Source organism: Solanum pennellii, chromosome 1 (genome assembly GCF_001406875.1).
Source record: "Solanum pennellii chromosome 1, SPENNV200".
In the NCBI taxonomy this organism is placed as follows: Eukaryota; Viridiplantae; Streptophyta; class Magnoliopsida; order Solanales; family Solanaceae; genus Solanum; species Solanum pennellii.
The window spans coordinates 108980336-109000588 of NC_028637.1; the positions used below are offsets into that span (position 1 = coordinate 108980336).

Genomic DNA, 20253 nt, shown 5'->3' on the forward strand with positions numbered 1-20253 from the left:
CATAAAAAGTTACAACTCTTCCATTATGAAAAGTCTCAACACACCAAGAGTAATTTATCATTATTCCTTCTATTTTAATCTAGATTTCATAATTTACCGTGTATTGAGCATTACATTCCATAATATAGTATATGTTTTGCGCTTATTTACTCGTTTACTTCAAAAATAAAAAATAAATACTCCGTTCAGTGGCACCCATTAATTAACCCACCCCACTTTCTCTTTCTCAAACTTATTATTATATAAAGGCCTTATCACTCCTCCATTTACTCACTCAAAACAATTCATTCTTCATATAACAAAAAATAAATAAAAATGTCTCTCTTCTTCCTTGTCTTGCTTCTTTTCGTCTCTTCAGTTACAGCCTGTGATCGCTGTGTTCACCAATCCAAAGTTGCTTATTTTTCCAGTCCTTCCGCTCTTCTCTGTAAGTCTCTTTTAATTACTTATAAATAACATAGGTTTGTTTTTTCTTAATCTAATTTTCTATATTTTTGTATTTGTAGCGGGTGCTTGTGGTTATGGAAATTTGGCAATAGGATTCAATGGAGGTCGACTTGCCGCTGCTGTTCCTAAACTTTACGATAATGGTGCTGGTTGTGGTGCTTGTTATCAGGTTAATTGAGTTTTGAGTTCTCCATCAATAACAAATGTAATTTTGAGAAATTCAATTTCTCATAAATTTGTGTGATTTGCAGATAAGATGTACGGACCCAAAAATTTGTTCAAAACATGGAACAACTGTGATGGTTACTGATCTAAATACGAATAACCAGACTGATTTTGTCATCAGTAGCAGAGCTTTTATGGGTATGGCCATTGAGGGAAAAGCTCAAGATGTTCACAAATTGGGAATCGCCGATGTTGAATACAAAAGGTTAGTGTTTAATATGAGTATTTCACAATTACTAATTATCTTGACCACGTTACGAAAAATGAAATTATTTTGGATAATAATGCTACGAACTTTACGTTCCTTGTCAGCACACCGTGTTAATGTTAATCTTTGGTGGCTTCGTTGCAACTACCAAAAAAATAAAATAATAGTTGTAGAATTTGACATAAAAGATGCCCCACTTGACCAGACAATGTAGTACTAGTCCATAATTAAAAAAGTAAGGGTCAATTGAACATAAATGATATGTAGTAAATTAATCTAATGGATAAGCGCTTGGAATGAAAGGTTATGCTGCAAATACTAATATTGTTTTTGTGTATGGGATAGAGTTCCTTGTGACTACAAAGGCAAGAATTTGGCTGTTCGAGTAGATGAATCAAGCCAGAAGCCGCATTACCTAGCAATTAGCATCTTCTACCAGGGTGGTCAAACTGAAATTGTCAGTGTTGATGTTGCTCAGGTAAAAAAAAAAAGCCTAGCTACATCACTTTTCCATGTTGATATATATAGTGAATTAATAAATGTGTTTTAGGTTGGATCGTCGAACTGGAACTTCTTGAGCCGAAACCACGGAGCAATTTGGGATACAAGCAGAGTGCCAAGTGGGGCATTGCAATTTAGGTTTGTAGTGACAGCAGGGTACGATGGCAAGTGGATTTGGGCTAAATCAGTGCTGCCATCAGATTGGAAAAATGGGGTGGTTTATGATACTGGACTTCAAATCACTGACATTGCTCAAGAAGGTTGTTCCCCATGTGATGATGGAAGTTGGAAACTTAATTAGTTTCTTTTTTTTTTTCTCTCTTCTTAACTGTAACAACTCGTGTGAATACACACACACAAAAGAATATATTTAATAAAATTATAGATTGATCAAGTTTGAGTAGACATAGGAAAATTTATTCTTTCTTGTTTCACATTCTTTTCGCTATAATAATCAATGATATATCTCCTTTTCCAGTGCTTTTATCATGTATTTATTAGTTTGCGATATCTTCAAGCAAATGCTCAAAGACCTTTTGGGTACAAATTGTTCATAATTCCCTCATGGGATGCAACATATGTAAATCTTTAGAAGCACACGTAACGTCTACGAAACTTTGCAAGTCTTTTCTTAAACGACATTTTTATGGTAAAATCTTCTTAAAGTACGGCCAGTAAAAATTTACTATAAATCTAAATTGGTGATCCACGTGTTGAGCATCTGATCATAGTTTGGTTCGAGGTAAGGACATGTGAGCTCAATACGTCTCACAGACTGCACAAGTTAGATAAGGCTACAAACACATACACATCTACAATCAACTACAAATAAATATAAAATTTTGATTGACGTTTACTTATAATACCAACATCTAATAATCGTCGAGATAAACTTTTTAAAGGCAACAAATCAAATGTATGGTTGAGAAAATTGGCAAGCACAATTTCTGAAACGTTTGCACCCGTATGCCCTTGTCATTGACCACCAAATACCTGTACAAAATGAAGAGAGCAGCTTTCATCAGAACATTAGCAAGACTTTTATTTTCCTCTTGCACCAGGGCAGCGAATGGAGGAAATGGAACTTACTCCGGCCAAAATGTCCTTTGACAAACTAGGCTTGATTTTCCCAGCTTGATCTGCCACAGGTTTTTTCTGGGGAAATTGTCGTATCACCTTTGGTGCAAACTCATCACTTGGGAAATCAGAAATTACCCCAGATTCTTGTTGCACCTTTTGCTTCTGTAAAGATGGAACAGTTAAAAAGTATTATCTATACTATACTACTCAGTTGTGCAAGATATAAGGTAATATGAAACTGAGTGGTCGAATACCTAAACTAAACCTGGCTATAATACATTACAAATAATAATAATTCGGATGGAGGAAAGAGACTTTTTCTATTTTACACACAAACCAATATCTATATATATTTTTTAGTTTTGCTTAAAGAGACATCTTTTAACATCATATCAGGGCTTATCGACGAAAAACTAGAGCTGTCTCATGTTGTAACTACTATTTAAAGAAGGAATAAAAACTCAAAAGGAGATGGTAAATGAGAAAGTCAATCGAGGGAGTTCAAAACATGCTGCTTAACTAATACTTCCATGCCAAAGAATTAATTAAAAACTGTATCACTGACCTTCTTCATTCGTTCTTCAATAGAACTTAATGCACGAGATTTATCAACTTGTGTAAGGTAGAAATCACGCTCCCTCTTAGCAGCAGAAAGCTCCAAAGCTAGTTTCTGCTCACGAACTGCATGCCTTTGTGCTGCAAAAATGTTTGTAAGGCATCAATTAAGAAGTGAATGGAGATTGAAGAATGCATCAGTACCCAATAAATCGAAAAATAACAGCATACCGATTTCCTCAGTAACATCATCCCATTTGATTTTAGACAAGTACTTGACATTCCAAATGTCATAATAGAATGATGACCTTTTCCTTCCACCTGTCAAACAGAAATTTGACAGTAAAGTAAATAGCCTCTCAAGGTCACAGAAAATACAAGAAAAACAGAAGTTGAAAGCTGAATCGGAAGAATATAAACAAGGATAATCAAATGACATATTTATTTTTGATAACCGATAAATCTGACTGTGACCTGCCGCCCTTTGGACCAATCACAGCATTCTAAACTCGGTGGATAATGGGCCTGCCCCTCTACCCTTCTCCACTTATATACTGGGCTTCGCTTTGCATTGTGTGGAGCTTGAACCTGTGACCTAAGCCACAAATTCTCCACCTTTTGCCACTCGAGCTAGGCCTTGGAGGCTAATCAAATTACATTGTTACGACACAAATGGCGTAATGCAAAAAAACAATGTTAGTCTGATCCTAATAGAAGCCAAATTTTGGCTAGTATCTGAATAATTGGTGTCCCTAAAAATGTGTAATAAGCACAATAACTAGTCATCTCATAGAGAAAAAGACTTACTGCAAGATGCTAAGATATGTAAATAGCCTGAATGTCTAAAATCTAAACAGAATTCCTTAAACTGGAAAAGAATCAAAAAGAAAAGGAAGGCACTGCTAAGAAATTATGTTAATTTACCCATCTGTTGACCATTCAACATATTTGCGACTCTTTTGGCAACACTCTTTTTCGTAAACTCAACCCACCTACAGATATAGATGATAGTTTAATTACTTTTCGTAAAAAAAGAATATTATAATCATGTAGATACAAAATACAATTCATGCTAAATAATAGATAATCTGATTTCAATTGACAGAAACTTCAATATAAGCATACCCTTCTGAAAATGCTTGCCCTCGGAATCCACCTGCCCGTTTCCGATTCATTTGAGCAGCAGCAGCTGTATGCAAGACAAGCAAGCATAGTGACCAAATATGAGATATAAGAGCATAAACAACGAACTGAATTAACCTTCAGGTACAAGATATATTCTCTGAATTTCTCCAAGCTGAGAAAGAACCTGGCGAAGTTTCACGTGGTCCATACGAGGCGGTACTCTACTTACGTGACAAACTCCACGCTTTTCCGCATTCACCTTCTTCTTCTTCTTTTTAACTTTTCGCACAGCTTCATCTCCTGGACTTGTTTCCTCGATTTCCAAATCTTTCTCATCCATGAGAAAACCAGTAGTGGAATTTGTCCGTCAAAGCAACAAGAATAATTTCCAATGTATATTAACAATCAAACCATAAAGCCATTAAAACACAGTTGAAACCAAGGGCGTTTCAACCCTAAGCCCTAAAGCAACAAAATTACAAATTTTCCAAAAAATCCCCAAATTCAGTTTGAAAAAGGAAGCTCAAACATATATATATATATATATACACACATGCGAATCCGAAGATAACTTTGAGCATCAGGCAAGATTAAGAAGAAGCAAAAGCACTGAGACAAAAGATGAAGGCGATACCATACATAAAAGAGACGACCAACTCTGCTAAAGGCGACGTAGAATGTCAGTTGTCACAAGCGCCGTATTAAGCCATACTACATTTGGAAGGACCAAAATACCCAAGTAGAATGAATAGTATAAAAGAACTATTTTATTTACGGGAAAAAGGTTATATTTGCCCTTATACTTTTAAAAAATGGTATATTTATTCTTTGTTATATTTTTTGATTATATTTGTTCTTACTATCCAACTTAGGGTTTATATTTATCCTTTGGGTTAAGTTCCACATCACTTCCTATTATTATCCTACATGGCTCCTATTTGAATATAATTTTCTCTAATTTTATTTGCAACTCACCCCCAAAGAATTGAAAATAACCAAGTAAAAAAATATTATTCAATTTTGTTTAAACACTTGAACGGTCAAATTCATCTCAACCACGCCAAAATCTTCCCAAATCCTTCATCCCTTTCCATTTTCCACAAAAAATTTCCTCTTACAAAAAATAAAATAATATGTATAAGATCTCATAAATAAAATGGCTATAAGAAATTTATCATCACTCCAATTAAATTTGTAAGAGTGGTGCATGACAATCTCTAAATCTCATAACAACTCTTTCTGGAAAAAAAAAAAGAAATTAAAAAAAATTGGAAGAAATTATATGGAAAGGGAGAAATAATTGGAAGCCATGGGCATTAGCGATGTAGGCAATTTTTTTCATATCATAAATATAATAGATTTATCTTTCCCCACGACTCACGCCAAAAGCTTCCCAAAAATATTCATCTCTTTCCCAATTTCTCAAGTTTTTGATGAATAAAGAGTAAACAATGGTAGGTAGGTTTGGAGATCAATTGTTTAGTTTATACGGTACAAAAAAAAATGGTGAGTTACCGCTGGATTATTGAGAAGCTGCAAATCATGTTTAAATATCTCGGATTGCCAAATTCTTGGAAATAATTGGAAAATAATTTTTCACTTTATTCCTTTCAATTCTTTGGAAATGAGGTATAATAATTAAATTTAAAAGTATTATATCCACGTAGGATAAAAAAAAAGAAGGTGATGTGGAACTTAACACCCAAAGGATAAATATAAACCCAAAGTTGGATGATAGAGGCAAATATAACCAAAAAGTATAACAAAGGGTAAATATAACCATTTTCTAAAAGTACAAGAACAAATATGACCCTTTTCCGTTTTATTTATTGTACTCTAAATTCAAATTTTCTTAATAATTTATTACTAATTTCTTACTAATTATTAAGTACATAAGTTAATTTCTTACTAATTACTAAGTAAATATGTTTGAATTATAAATAGGGGTGTGCACTATTTAGATTAAACCAAAAAATCAAGCCAAATCAAACCGAATTTTAATTTGGATTGGTTTTTTGGATTCTTGGTTTGGTTTTAGATTTATAATTTACTTTGTTTGGTTTTTTTGGTTTAGTTACGGATTTAGAAAAATGAAAATCGAAAAAATTGAAATATATATATATATATATATATATATATAATTAATTTTGTTATGTACATAACCGATTAACCAAATCGAAAAATTCATATCAAAAAGAGAAAAAACAATTAAATCGAATTTATTTTGGTTTGGATTGGGTTACACTTCTTCAAAATCAAAAATCAAAAATCCAAACCGAATAGTATAAAACCGAACCGTAGAATCGAGTGCACACCCCTAATTATAAGTAATTAAATCTACTGTTACTTTTCATTCCTTAATTTATCTATTTTACTTTAATTTGAATCAATCATCTTTTAATTTTAGCTTTGTAAGATTGTCTTCCATTCTTTAAGATGTTTTATAGACATTTCAAACTCAAACTAATTTATGTTATCAACTAGTTAAATTTTAAAAAATATTGTCTTTAACTTTGAATGTCTTCTAAAGAGGTAACAATCACTATAATATTGATTTTTGTAAATAAAAATACTACAAATATTACTATACAAGTAAAAACTAATCTTTGATAGGTATATTCAATCAAGTGAAATTTTAATTTTAAATACTTTGATAATTTAGATAATAATTGACTTTATTGAGAAATATTTCAAAATTATAATCAATAAAAGGGATCTAAACATTTGTAGTGTAAAATAATAGAGAACAATTTATATATATTTATTCTTGTCTTAACAAAATATTATATGTCAATTGAAAAAGAAAAATTAATTATTAAATTATAATCAATTATCAATATTTTCTAAACTCAAATGGAAGTGACGAGTGATAAGGGATGTTATATAGACAAATCGAAATTGATACTCATAATATGTCATTTATAAGCCCTAATTTTCCTATTTATACCAAGAATATAACCAACTATTTTGGCTCATAATAGCAGTAAAAAGAACGAGGAAGAGAATAAAAAGATTTATACCAAGAATATAGACAACTATTTTGGCTCATAATAGCAATAAAAAGAATGAGGAAGAGAATAAAATGATTTATACCAAGAATATAGCCAACTATTTTGGCTCATAATAGCAATAAAAAGAATTAGGAAAAAAAAGAAGAGGAGATGACAGTCTAACGGAGTTAATACCTCAGATAGTCACTCAACTTTGCACTATTCTCTCAGAAAGTCACTCAACTTTCAATTTTCCCTCAAAAGTCACTCAACTATGCACTCTTCTCTCGGAAAGTCACTCAACTATGCACTCTTCTCTCGGAAAGTCACTCAACTATGCACTCTTCTCTCGGAAAGTCACTCAACTATGCACTCTTCTCTCGGAAAGTCACTCAACTATGCACTCTTCTCTCGGAAAGTCACTCAACTATGCACTCTTCTCTCGGAAAGTCACTCAACTATGCACTCTTCTCTCGGAAAGTCACTCAACTATGCACTCTTCTCTCGGAAAGTCACTCAACTATGCACTCTTCTCTCGGAAAGTCACTCAACTATGCACTCTTCTCTCGGAAAGTCACTCAACTATGCACTCTTCTCTCGGAAAGTCACTCAACTATGCACTCTTCTCTCGGAAAGTCACTCAACTATGCACTCTTCTCTCGGAAAGTCACTCAACTATGCACTCTTCTCTCGGAAAGTCACTCAACTATGCACTCTTCTCTCGGAAAGTCACTCAACTATGCACTCTTCTCTCGGAAAGTCACTCAACTATGCACTCTTCTCTCGGAAAGTCACTCAACTATGCACTCTTCTCTCGGAAAGTCACTCAACTATGCACTCTTCTCTCGGAAAGTCACTCAACTATGCACTCTTCTCTCGGAAAGTCACTCAACTATGCACTCTTCTCTCGGAAAGTCACTCAACTATGCACTCTTCTCTCGGAAAGTCACTCAACTATGCACTCTTCTCTCGGAAAGTCACTCAACTATGCACTCTTCTCTCGGAAAGTCACTCAACTATGCACTCTTCTCTCGGAAAGTCACTCAACTATGCACTCTTCTCTCGGAAAGTCACTCAACTATGCACTCTTCTCTCGGAAAGTCACTCAACTATGCACTCTTCTCTCGGAAAGTCACTCAACTATGCACTCTTCTCTCGGAAAGTCACTCAACTATGCACTCTTCTCTCGGAAAGTCACTCAACTATGCACTCTTCTCTCGGAAAGTCACTCAACTATGCACTCTTCTCTCGGAAAGTCACTCAACTATGCACTCTTCTCTCGGAAAGTCACTCAACTATGCACTCTTCTCTCGGAAAGTCACTCAACTATGCACTCTTCTCTCGGAAAGTCACTCAACTATGCACTCTTCTCTCGGAAAGTCACTCAACTATGCACTCTTCTCTCGGAAAGTCACTCAACTATGCACTCTTCTCTCGGAAAGTCACTCAACTATGCACTCTTCTCTCGGAAAGTCACTCAACTATGCACTCTTCTCTCGGAAAGTCACTCAACTATGCACTCTTCTCTCGGAAAGTCACTCAACTATGCACTCTTCTCTCGGAAAGTCACTCAACTATGCACTCTTCTCTCGGAAAGTCACTCAACTATGCACTCTTCTCTCGGAAAGTCACTCAACTATGCACTCTTCTCTCGGAAAGTCACTCAACTATGCACTCTTCTCTCGGAAAGTCACTCAACTATGCACTCTTCTCTCGGAAAGTCACTCAACTATGCACTCTTCTCTCGGAAAGTCACTCAACTATGCACTCTTCTCTCGGAAAGTCACTCAACTATGCACTCTTCTCTCGGAAAGTCACTCAACTATGCACTCTTCTCTCGGAAAGTCACTCAACTATGCACTCTTCTCTCGGAAAGTCACTCAACTATGCACTCTTCTCTCGGAAAGTCACTCAACTATGCACTCTTCTCTCGGAAAGTCACTCAACTATGCACTCTTCTCTCGGAAAGTCACTCAACTATGCACTCTTCTCTCGGAAAGTCACTCAACTATGCACTCTTCTCTCGGAAAGTCACTCAACTATGCACTCTTCTCTCGGAAAGTCACTCAACTATGCACTCTTCTCTCGGAAAGTCACTCAACTATGCACTCTTCTCTCGGAAAGTCACTCAACTATGCACTCTTCTCTCGGAAAGTCACTCAACTATGCACTCTTCTCTCGGAAAGTCACTCAACTATGCACTCTTCTCTCGGAAAGTCACTCAACTATGCACTCTTCTCTCGGAAAGTCACTCAACTATGCACTCTTCTCTCGGAAAGTCACTCAACTATGCACTCTTCTCTCGGAAAGTCACTCAACTATGCACTCTTCTCTCAGAAAGTCACTCAATCTATTAAATTATTTTTAATTAAAATTTATTGATATTAATTATTTATATAACAAATCAAAAATTTTAAAAAATAAATTAAATCATTTAGTGATCCACCCACCTAACCCGACGCATTAAAAAATATGATTAAATTAATTTAGGATTAAAGATAAAATAAAATGTATTATAACTGAATTTTATATGGTATCTTATTTAGAATTTTAAATAATAATGTATTATATTTTCATTCTTTTTATATGTGTATTAATGATTGAGGTTACATGGTTCTATATTTCAAAGTTGAGTTTATTGGGAGCAAATTGAAAAAAGAATAAGATTCAGACATATATACCTAAGAGAAAGTTGAACCAAATTTTTTATACACCTCAATCAAAAACTTAGCGAAAACAAGGATACTAATTGAATGACAACCGCAAAATTATGCAGTTCTCCTTACAATTTTGGGATTTAAAGGGCCCAACATTCGAAGCTATGAGTCTGTCATTGATTTGTGCCCTAACAAAGCCATTTTTACTGGCAGATGAAGCGGCCGTGTTATCTTGTTATCTAGCTTTTGTTATGTAATATTCATGCTAATCTAGCACCAATTCTTTAATAAATTTCTTGCTGGAGTTCCGTCCTTTAAGCCAGGAAGCTTCGATAGGATATTTTCTTTGGAGAGGCGCCATTATTTAGCTATCTATGAATTTGTTTTTCGTCACTAATCCATCAGAATATTAGACATTACTTCTTTTGTTGCTCACATTATAATTTCCTGCTAGTATAGCACTAACAAATTCCCAAAAAAGAAATTTTGAGTTATAGTTAAACAAACGTCTTGGTAAACAAAAACATTAGGATCTGAACATATATCTCAATATTAAGATGCATACTACATGTCTAAATCGGAATATTAAGAGGTTGTCTAAGGCCTCATTAGTTTCCATCAAGATTAAGACATCTGAATCCTAATACACATATTAAAATTTATATTAAGATCTGGGTGTTTTTATCTTATCTGGTGAATATTAAGATGTGATCTCTAAATTTGAATATTAAATAATTAATATTGTTGTTTTCAATATCTAAATGTGGAAGTGAAATTGAACATTATATTAATAAAATATTATAAAATTTTCATTTCAACAAAAATATATTACTTTTGATTAAAAAAAAGTTTTAAAAGTTTTAATAATCATGATTTGAAGTACTATTTTTTCATTCAAAACCTTGATAAACAACAGTACACCAAAAATATTATCGCAACCAGTGTTCTTGACACAAGTCAAAACAAGAAAATTATTAATATAAAAAAAATACTTGAAAAAATTTATGAAAACTTACCCGTTCAAAAAAAAATGATGTTTGATTGAGAAAAGAGAGAAATTGTTATGAAACTATATAAACAAGAAAGAAAAATAAAGTAGGGAGAAGAGAAACGACATCTTATTCATATAAACCTAACTTGGTCACCAAGTAGAATTTCTAATCATATCCTAGAAGGACACATTCACTATAATACAAATATGTTTATAGCAGACGTACTTAATGGACTGAGACCTCATTTGTTTGCACTTAAGAGGGTCTGAATCTTAATCAATCAGATTCACCTCATTCATTGTGTTTGTTTTTTATGACTGAATCTTAATTATTCAGATTCAGTTGATTAAGTTTGTTTTATTTCCTTATAAGCCTTTTAATGGGTCTGAATACATCTGAATGAATCAGATTTTTAACACACTCTTTACACAATTCAGACTCAAAAATAAGACTTCTATCTTAATTCAACTATATCATAACAACTCATAAAAGTTTTTTTTCTTATTTAGTTAATGTTAATTACATGCTTACCGTTATAATTTCCTTTATTCTTACTAACTTAATATACGTCTTTTACTTTCATAAATTAATCAATATATTTGAATTGATAAACACTTCATGATATAATATATAGCATGGTTCCAAAAAATAAGAAAATACTAGTTATTCGATCGATAATAATAACAAATGTCCATTATAAAATAAATGTTTTCATAAAACATTATATTACTACTCTATATAAACTATTTTACATTGCATTATATTAGATTTTCAAAGTTTTTGAGTGCAAATAATCATTAATGATGTAACTAAATGTTAAATTTTTAATAGATAAATAATACGGAAAAAGGTCTAAAATACCCTCGAAGTATTGAAAATGGTACAAAATTAACCTCCACCTATTGGCTCCAAAATAACCTTCTCACCCACCTTGGCTCCAAAATACCTTTGTCATCCACCTTTGGGTTCACAATTGACCACTTATTTAACGATTTTAAATTAAACTATTTATATATATTTTTTAAAATGTGGCACTCAACTATTTGTTATAATTTAGTTTATCAGTGTAATTTATAAATCAATTCACTACCCACTTATTACTAATTAAACACCAAAAAATTCATAAACCCGTCACATTACTAATGTAACAATAGATGACAATGAGTGTTATTAAAAAATTGAGGTGAAAATATCTATAGAAGTAAATTATCATACATTCAAGTGTCTAAATAAAAATTACTGATAAACTTAAAAGTCTGACTATGTTCATCTTAATTATTCTTTCATCTCAACTATGTGATGTTACTTCATAGATTACTTTTTTTAAAAATAATATATTAAAGGTTTTAAAACAAATCATAAATATTTATAAAATTATATTAGTAATTAATTCGGGATGTAGTAATCGTAAATTTCGAATTCAAACATGAAAGAGAATCCTATTGAAAGTATCCTCCTAAATAAACGGTTCAACTTAAATTTAATTGGGACTTCAATTCAGACTCGAATAATTTTGCATGTCATTTTCAGGAATCTATAATTTTGACGTGCTTTAGTAGTGTTTATGGCAATTTTAATATTATAATTGGTTTATTAATTGGGTGGTGTTTAGTTAGTTTTGAGTGGGTAGTGAGTTGGATAAAAATCATATTAATAAATTAAACTATAACCAATAGTTGAGCACCAAGTATTTTAAAAAACGCTTAATTTAATTTTAAAATCGTTAAATAAGTGGTGAATTTTGAATCCAAAGGTGGATGAGAAGGGTATTTTGGAGCCAATAGGTGGATGAAAAGGGTATTTTGGAGCCAATAGACGGATGAGAATGACATTTTAGAGCTAATAAGTGGATGGAGGGTAATTTTGTACCATTTTCAATACTTCAAGGTTATTTTAGGCTCTTTTCCGTAAATAATATTACATTGTTACGATAAAAATGTTTAAAATATTTTTTTTTATAAAAAAAACTATTTTACTAAAATGAGGTTTTTATATTATACTCCCTCCGTCCAGAATTGTTTGTCATGTTGCGCTTATCGAAAGTAAATTTGACTAATTTTCAAAGGTAAAATAGATTACATTAATTCGATATTTTAAACAAAAAAAATTTGATATTCTAAAACTATATGAAAAATACTATAAATTACAGTCTTTTTCATATTAATATGATGAAAAAATACATCTTATAATGTTAGTCAAAGTTTTTATAGTTTGACTCTAAAAGTAGAAACCATGACAAACATTACTGGACGGAGGGAGTAATATTTTATTAATATAACATTTAATTTCATATTTACATTCAGATATTGAAAACAAACGTCCCAACAGTCCAGTGTTCGCACATATACATCTTAATATTCAAATGTGTATTCAAAAATTTACACATCTAGATCTTAATGCATATCTTAATATTCAGATGTATATACAGACGTCTTAATTTTAATGGAAACAAATGAGGCCTGAATCTAAATGATTAAGATTCAGACCTCCATTAAGTGCAAACAAACGAGGCCTAAATAATTAACACTCAACATTTAAATGTAAAAATTTTACTTTAATCTAAAAATTATAAATTCATAAAAAAATGCTAGTGAAAGACTCTGTGTTTATACATCCTCGAGGCAATTATGTAGTCAAGAAAAAGTGTGACTGGCAGTCGCAGATTGCGAGTAAATTTCATTGCCTCCCTAACAATGTCAATTAATCTGTGTATCTGCTCGACTTGGGTACATGAGCAAACATACCAAATTTTATAGAATAAAAGGAAAAGGCAGACATTCTAGGGTAAAAAAGAACCCAACGGTTCAGGGCAATGTAGCAGCTGCATGGCCTGAGTCTTCTGTCTACGATCGTCCAGCTCCATACCGGATCCTCACCCACCAAACCTCTTTCTCAAATTAATGTAGGTTTGAGAAACTAGTTTCAGTCTTGGATCATCAGCTGGTATCTCCCGAACCTGAGATGCACATATATTAACCAAAAGTTATGACCACATACACCATAAGAAAAATGCCGTATTTCCAGATGCATCTTGGCTGAAGAAATTATTCCTGGTGGATCAGAGCTTACAGGTTTTGCACCATTCTATATCAACCCATTCAACAAGATCAAATTGCAAGAATGTAAGCGAACGAAGTTTACTGCTGATCCAGCCAGCCAAGCTACTAGACATGAATATACTTAGGAATGTATCCTAATCGCTGATCAGGAAAATTTGTTGGACAAGATACTAGCGTGATGGAAGAAACCAATGGATCTGTCAGCAATTAAAAAAAACTCACCTTCAAGCCATCATAATATGCTTGAACACCAGGAAATGATGGTGTCATTTTACGAGCTTGCATCATGTCCCATATCAGATTGGCAACAGTATATCCACCAGTCTGCAAAGTGTAAAAGACAATATCAAATAACTCGACATTACGCAATCATAGAAGATAAATGTAAGATAAAGCCAAGGACTAAAAATTTTCTCCTTCTCTGCTTTCCCACCTTTTCACCCGCAGCAACAAGAAGGAGGTCACTTCCCATTTTAGGATCCAGGAAGAAGTTCCTGGAGCTCATATTTACCTGCACAAATGAGAAACTTTATCAAATGGAATCCACTCTGACATAACGTTAAATCGCCACAACAGTCAAACACACCATACCAGTGTCTCTTGAGCGAGTTGCATCCCTTCAGGAGTGTAACCGACCATTGCTCCTTCAACAAGTGTCTACAGTCAAATAAAAATTGAAACAAGAATCAGATTGGAGAAGTTTCCTACTTCACTACTTTAATTTACTTTCTATAAGCTCTGTTAGATTGTCTCTCCCCGCCATGGCAGAAATTCCTTAAAGAGACCATGCATGAGTTCTTTATCCAATAACTAAAAAAGACCATGTATGAGTTAAGATGACAGCTGCCAGAAGATAGACTAGAGTACAAAGTCCTAAATATGGTGGTGTTATGTTGTGATGGAAAGCCAACTTTCTGGGGCAAGGCTAGACTACATTGTAGCTAAAATGTATTTTGGAACTTACCATATAGAATTCAACCATAGGTGGTTTTCCCGAACTCATGTAGTCCTCAAAAATTTTCCGACCACGTTGTAGGTCCCCAGATTGAAGATAACACCTGTACAAACACAGAAACAAACACATGGAGGCAAATCGAAAGAAATGAATTATAGACTATAAAAAATTCTCTAAGCAATTTCCAACGAATCAAAGATAGACTAGAACTGCAGTTGACACTTTCTCATTCACACATAAGACTTGAAATACCATTATATTGGGAAATCTCAGTTACTTGTATCTTGGATTATGCACTCAGATTCCCAGAGTACATGGGATGCATAATGGACTCATTAAAATGTTTGTTACCGTGTATGTCTAATCAATGATGCAAGGAACATCTAGTGAACAAAGTTTAATGGCTCACACTCAACTGAAGATCCCAACATAACAGTTCAAGGAGTCATGATAAAGTTGTATGTTCAGCAGTAGCTTAATGCTATGTTCTAGAAGTAAAACACAGCTTACATATTTAAATGACATAAAGCAAACAACACTGGGAAGCAAAGACAGCACAACTGGTGATGTTATTAAAGTAAAAAGAACGTATAAATTCACCAATGAGGTTTATTTCACACCGGGAAGCCAAGACAGCATCGATTGTTCAAGTTGCTTAAATACTTCCTAGAGTTCTACTCTCCCCTCTATAGCCATTTTAACCAACTTATTGAGTAAAACAGTTGAGAGAAGGATCTAATACAATACCTCATGGTTTGCATCAAAATGAACACATCAGGTGTTTTACCATCCTTGATAAGCATCTCATGAAGTGCATCGATCGACTGCCATGAAGAAGAAACATAAGATCAAACAGAGCATTGCCAAATTATTAAGGTTGGCCATGTTCCATTTTTTTTTTTTGATAAGGTAAACACTTTTTTAACTAATAAAGTACCAAGATGGTACATAAGCAGTACATGACTAAGCATCCTCCCAACCAGACAAAGCTACATATTCCCACCAAACAGATACAAGAAATCTAAGTATTGGTCCATAATCTCTAGCACACTACTATTATGCAAAAATACATTATCCAAACATTGGTTCTTCCACTCTAGGTATGTGACTTTATTCCTCTCAAAACATGCACCATTTTTTCCCAACCATGTGGTCCATAATATACAAATGGGAATAGTCTTCCATATTTGTGTTTCATATTTCTTGAGCCTCTTTGGCTTTGGTAGCTTTCCAGTAAACATGATCTTCTGAGGCATGACCTAAGAAATACCAGCAATGTTTAGAAAAAGCTCCCAACATTGTTTAGAAACGCTGCACTAAATGCTCCATCGTTTCATGATCTTTTTCACATAAATAAAAGCTGTTGTATAAAGAAAAATCCCTTCATTGCATATTGTTTTGAGTTAAACATGCCTCGATTGCTGCATTCCAACCAAAGCAGACTACCTTAACTAGAAAAAATCATCTTCCTAAGCCATTCTGATACACACTATGGCCAAACTGTTGAAGTACCAAACTGTAGCAATTTTGACTGGAAACCTTTTATCCTTGCTGCTGACACAAATCAAGTTATCCCCTTTATTCTGATCAATTCTCGCTGATTCCAACAGCTGAAGCAACTGAAATTTTTTTTACTTCCCAATCATTTAGATTTCTCGTGAAAACTATGTCACTATGAACTTGAAACGAATTCTGAATGTATCCCTCTTTTTTGAGAGAACATCTGAACAGGTCTGGATATCTGTCCAAAATTTTATGCTGACCCCATTTCCGACATCTAGGTGGCCATGTTTCATAAAACTAAAAAAGAGACAGAGAGAGAATTTTAAAGCAACAAGCTTAATATAGTTCTTACACTGACAACAATGATATACCAACTTATTAAGGACTACTACTTGCCTTCACAAAAGAAACTCATAAGCACCAACTTGCACCCCTAGCAATCATCCTTCGTTAAAAAGAAGCACAACCTTTAATTTCAGCGAAGACAAAAGCACTAGAGGATTTCTTCCTATATGTTCAAGCCTTGGTAGAGTTACCTGGTACCTGTGCTGATGAGAGGTACCAGGTGCCTGTGGAATTAGTTGAGGTGCATAAGGTGGTCTGAACACCACGGTTATCAAAAATAGAAAATATCACAAAATGGTATGAAAATGCAATATTAGGTAATGCAAGGATGGCTCCAGCACATGATATTCCTTATGATTTACACTCCCAAGACATAGAAAAGCAAATTGTCACTTCCGAAAGGATCCTGATGTAAATCATTACTCACAGCACAACCTTTCTGATCTTTTCTGTTTCAAGAAATGTTTGTTTGCTTGTCAAAGAAAATAGACTTTGGAAAAGAATTGATCACCAAAGTGTTCATTGACTTTACAGCAGTAGAAAATATAATACCTTCAACCTTGATCTGATCCCCTAACAAGACTGACGTTGCTTATGTTACAGATTTAAGATTCACTGATGTCATTAAAACTTGCATGTGCATGTCATTATTCTAAGGGTTTTCTTATAAAGAAAATAATCCATTGTGACATCATACTAAGGTTTTCTTCAAAAGATTGAATTTAATCTTCAATGCTTATTTCACTTCTATTTTCCCTCATAGACAGCATCTATGCAAAAGGACTTCCAACATAAAGATTAGACCAGACAAATTCCAAAAGCGACCTTTTAATAAATGAACGTTGTGCTTGAATGTATTATATTTACTATGCATTCAAATAAATAGACAACGTTAGATCTATCTTATCTGTTCTCAGCTTAGAACACAGTTATTTAAGATACTTATTGAATCAGAGGCAGGGAGGGGGAAGCCTACTGGAGAAAACATGTTGAATTGAAACGTCTAAATTAAATGAATGCCAAATGTATGGCAGGATATTTACTGGAAAAATAACAGAAAGACTTGGACCATATCTAATAAAGCAAATCTGAATGACATCTAATGATCTTTTAGTGAATGTGAAGTACGGTACCTCCACACTTTTTAGGTCTGCACAGGCATGAAATGCAACATGATAAACCGTCAATTCCTTATCTAAAAATCCACGCCGGTAAACATATTCAGCAGTTGGAATATTGTAAAGTTCTTCTTGAGAGATGCCCATCATGGACCTAATAGGAATGTCACCAGGAGCTTCAACTGCTGACCAACCCTTGGACTGCTCAACTAGCTCAATAATCTACTCCAAAAAATAACATAAACAAAATTAAATAAGTCAAAATATAATAAAAATGGAAAACTAGTAAAAGCACATGGACGCGATTGTTGCTCACCTTGGAAGCTACATCATCTGTGACAGGTTCCTTATTCTTGTGAGCAGCTATAAGTCCAGCATAGCAGTATTTATTTAGACCAAGACCAGCAGCAGTCATGTCCCGAACAATTGCATACCTGCAATTTTTGAAATGAAGTCAATCTGATGCCGGAGGAAAACAAAGATTATGAATCCAGCAGAAAATAAACCACATAACATCATGTTTGGAAAGATTGGATGAAATATGACGCTGAAACATCAACAATTAGCGCAAAGAAGTTGACAGCAGGAAATATTTAAGGCTCTACATCCAGTAGAGCATATTAGTCCAATATCATTTCACTAAGTAAGGAGATGTTCTTCAATGAAATGAACTCTAATCATATCACGGTGTTATGTCTGGCTAATTACTAAATAATTTGCTGCATTCCAGATTATCTACTGCACAAAGGATCTAATTGTACAACAGCATATGCCTTCACATGTAGGCATGACCAAATGTGTATTAGCAATAGAAACAGGTGCAACCATTGAGCAACTTTCTTACACTCTGTCTACCCGACCAGTCATTGCAAATGCATTGAGGAGACAGATATAGGTTTGTCCAGTAGGCTTGACTTCAAATCTCTTCATTTCTTCCAAGATCTAGTTAGAAAGAACATTAGTTATTTCAATGAATCATGATAATTTCAGAATAATAAAGCAGCAAGAGAGAGTAAGGATGCATACGCTTATTGCTTGTTCAGAATTTTTGCATTTTCCACAGGTAGATATCAAGAAATTGTACAAAGAAACCTGTGATGATTGGACGAGCGAGGTAGATATAAATACAAATATGAGAAGTGAGTAATACAGGAGTTTGAAAAAAGATTGATATGGTAGGAAGGAAAGGATAGATAAATACATCAGGTACGAAGCCCATAGCTTTCATCTCTTCACGGAAAAAGAAAGCATCTTGCAAGCGAGCACCTTTCATGGTTCCAATAAGAAGTGAATGAAATGTATCTCTCTCTGGCTTTATTCCATCGAGCAACATGTCATCATAAACATCCCTCAACAAGAAATTCCTAATTCATTCATAATAATTGGAATAAAAATCATGTATGTATGCCCATAATCTCAAATCAAATAAAATCAATTGGAGTATGGAAGATTACTTTCTCTGAGCAGTAATAGAGTTAATAACAGTGGTATATTCGGACTCATTGTTGGCATAGTTTCTGTTGGCGTACTCTTCCGGTGTGGCCGCAAAGTATCGATGCCCTATTCTTCGAATGAGTAGATTTTTGGGTGCTGAAAGAAAGAAAAACACGTAAATCAAATGGTGAATGGAAGAGCAGTGAGTATATATATACCTACCAGAGAGGGTTCTGAGGAGCTTCATGGCTGTCTGCAGCAGAATCAACTACCGGCACTGGAGGAACAAGTAATAAACCCTCGGCCTCGCTCGAGGTTTTGTGCCGACGTGGCAAAGGTGCGGGCGGGTTAATTTCGGGTCATTCTAGCTCCACGGCCTTATTACTATTTGGAATTTTACAAATAATATTATTCGGAGGCGCAATTCCAGTTATCTATCTATAATTTTACGTTCTTCATTTCATAATTTAATATTGGACACTTGTACTTGTATCGGATTATAGTATGAATTTTTTTACTTAGCTTTTTGTTATTTGGACTCCTGAATTTAACCAAAATGAGATCTTTAAATTCCTCTGATCATGTGTGTATTTTACTCTCCCTTATATAGATGACATGTTATATTCATGTCATATATATTAATGTCAAGTCATAATTTTCTTTATAATAATTTTTTAATTATTAATAAAAATATTAAATAAAAGAGAAATTTATAAAAATCTATTTTATCAAATAAAATAAAATTATTATTTTTGTACACCTTTTCCTAACCCACAATTATTGTCAGAACTCCACCATCTCCATATTCCTTTTTTTTTCTTCGATTTTTTCACAATTGAGCAATCTCACGAAGTCATGAAACTACTTTACTCCCTGCTAGTGTCATTTTAATTTATTATTGACATTTTTAATCCTCCCTATTTTCACTATTTCACCACCAAGCCGGCATCGTAAAACCCATTAGAATTCAATTGTAAAATTCAAATAGCATTTTTGATTTCCCGGCATGGATAGCAATACAAACTGGTCGGAACAAGATAGAGGATCTCGTCGATACCG

The 20253-nt window shown here is 33.8% G+C and overlaps 3 protein-coding genes and 1 non-coding gene across 8 annotated transcripts; 1 reads left to right on the top strand and 3 right to left on the bottom strand.

Moving 5' to 3' along the window:
* The first annotated feature begins 258 nt into the window (after positions 1-258).
* LOC107012298 (expansin-like A1) lies at positions 259-1861 on the top strand. The gene is made up of 5 exons (XM_015212102.2): positions 259-427; positions 507-616; positions 699-877; positions 1226-1358; positions 1431-1861. Exons 1-5 carry the CDS (start codon positions 316-318, stop codon positions 1680-1682), a joined length of 786 nt encoding a protein of 261 aa, XP_015067588.1. The 5' UTR covers positions 259-315; the 3' UTR covers positions 1683-1861.
* Positions 1862-2079: 218 nt separating this feature from the next.
* Positions 2080-4900, bottom strand: LOC107012896 (pre-rRNA-processing protein ESF2-like). Of its 5 annotated transcripts, XM_027911922.1 has the most exons (9): positions 4776-4794; positions 4553-4603; positions 4277-4514; positions 4142-4205; positions 3941-4008; positions 3248-3337; positions 3027-3157; positions 2471-2623; positions 2080-2374 (listed from the first exon to the last, which is right to left on the bottom strand). In XM_027911922.1, the coding sequence occupies exons 3-9, from the start codon at positions 4479-4481 to the stop codon at positions 2357-2359; spliced, it is 729 nt and encodes a 242-aa protein (XP_027767723.1). In that variant the 5' UTR covers positions 4482-4514; positions 4553-4603; positions 4776-4794; the 3' UTR covers positions 2080-2356. The 5 variants fall into 5 exon arrangements, with proteins under 5 accessions (XP_027767723.1, XP_015068369.1, XP_015068358.1 ...); XM_015212883.2 differs by lacking the exon at positions 4553-4603 and having other exon boundaries at positions 4277-4468; positions 4781-4900; XM_015212872.2 differs by lacking the exon at positions 4553-4603 and having other exon boundaries at positions 4277-4468; positions 4776-4892.
* Positions 4901-5282: 382 nt separating this feature from the next.
* Positions 5283-5377, bottom strand: LOC114075786. The gene has a single exon (XR_003576174.1). It is a non-coding gene; the product is annotated as a small nucleolar RNA Z221/R21b (small nucleolar RNA).
* A 7936-nt stretch (positions 5378-13313) lies between these two features.
* Positions 13314-19598, bottom strand: LOC107008465 (pentatricopeptide repeat-containing protein At4g35850, mitochondrial). Its single transcript, XM_015207516.1, has 13 exons — positions 19417-19598; positions 19215-19350; positions 18962-19124; positions 18787-18852; positions 18605-18702; positions 18077-18194; positions 17776-17982; positions 15542-15618; positions 14804-14897; positions 14431-14496; positions 14273-14350; positions 14062-14163; positions 13314-13736 (listed from the first exon to the last, which is right to left on the bottom strand). Exons 1-13 carry the CDS (start codon positions 19439-19441, stop codon positions 13653-13655), a joined length of 1314 nt encoding a protein of 437 aa, XP_015063002.1. The 5' UTR covers positions 19442-19598; the 3' UTR covers positions 13314-13652.
* Positions 19599-20253: the final 655 nt, after the last annotated feature.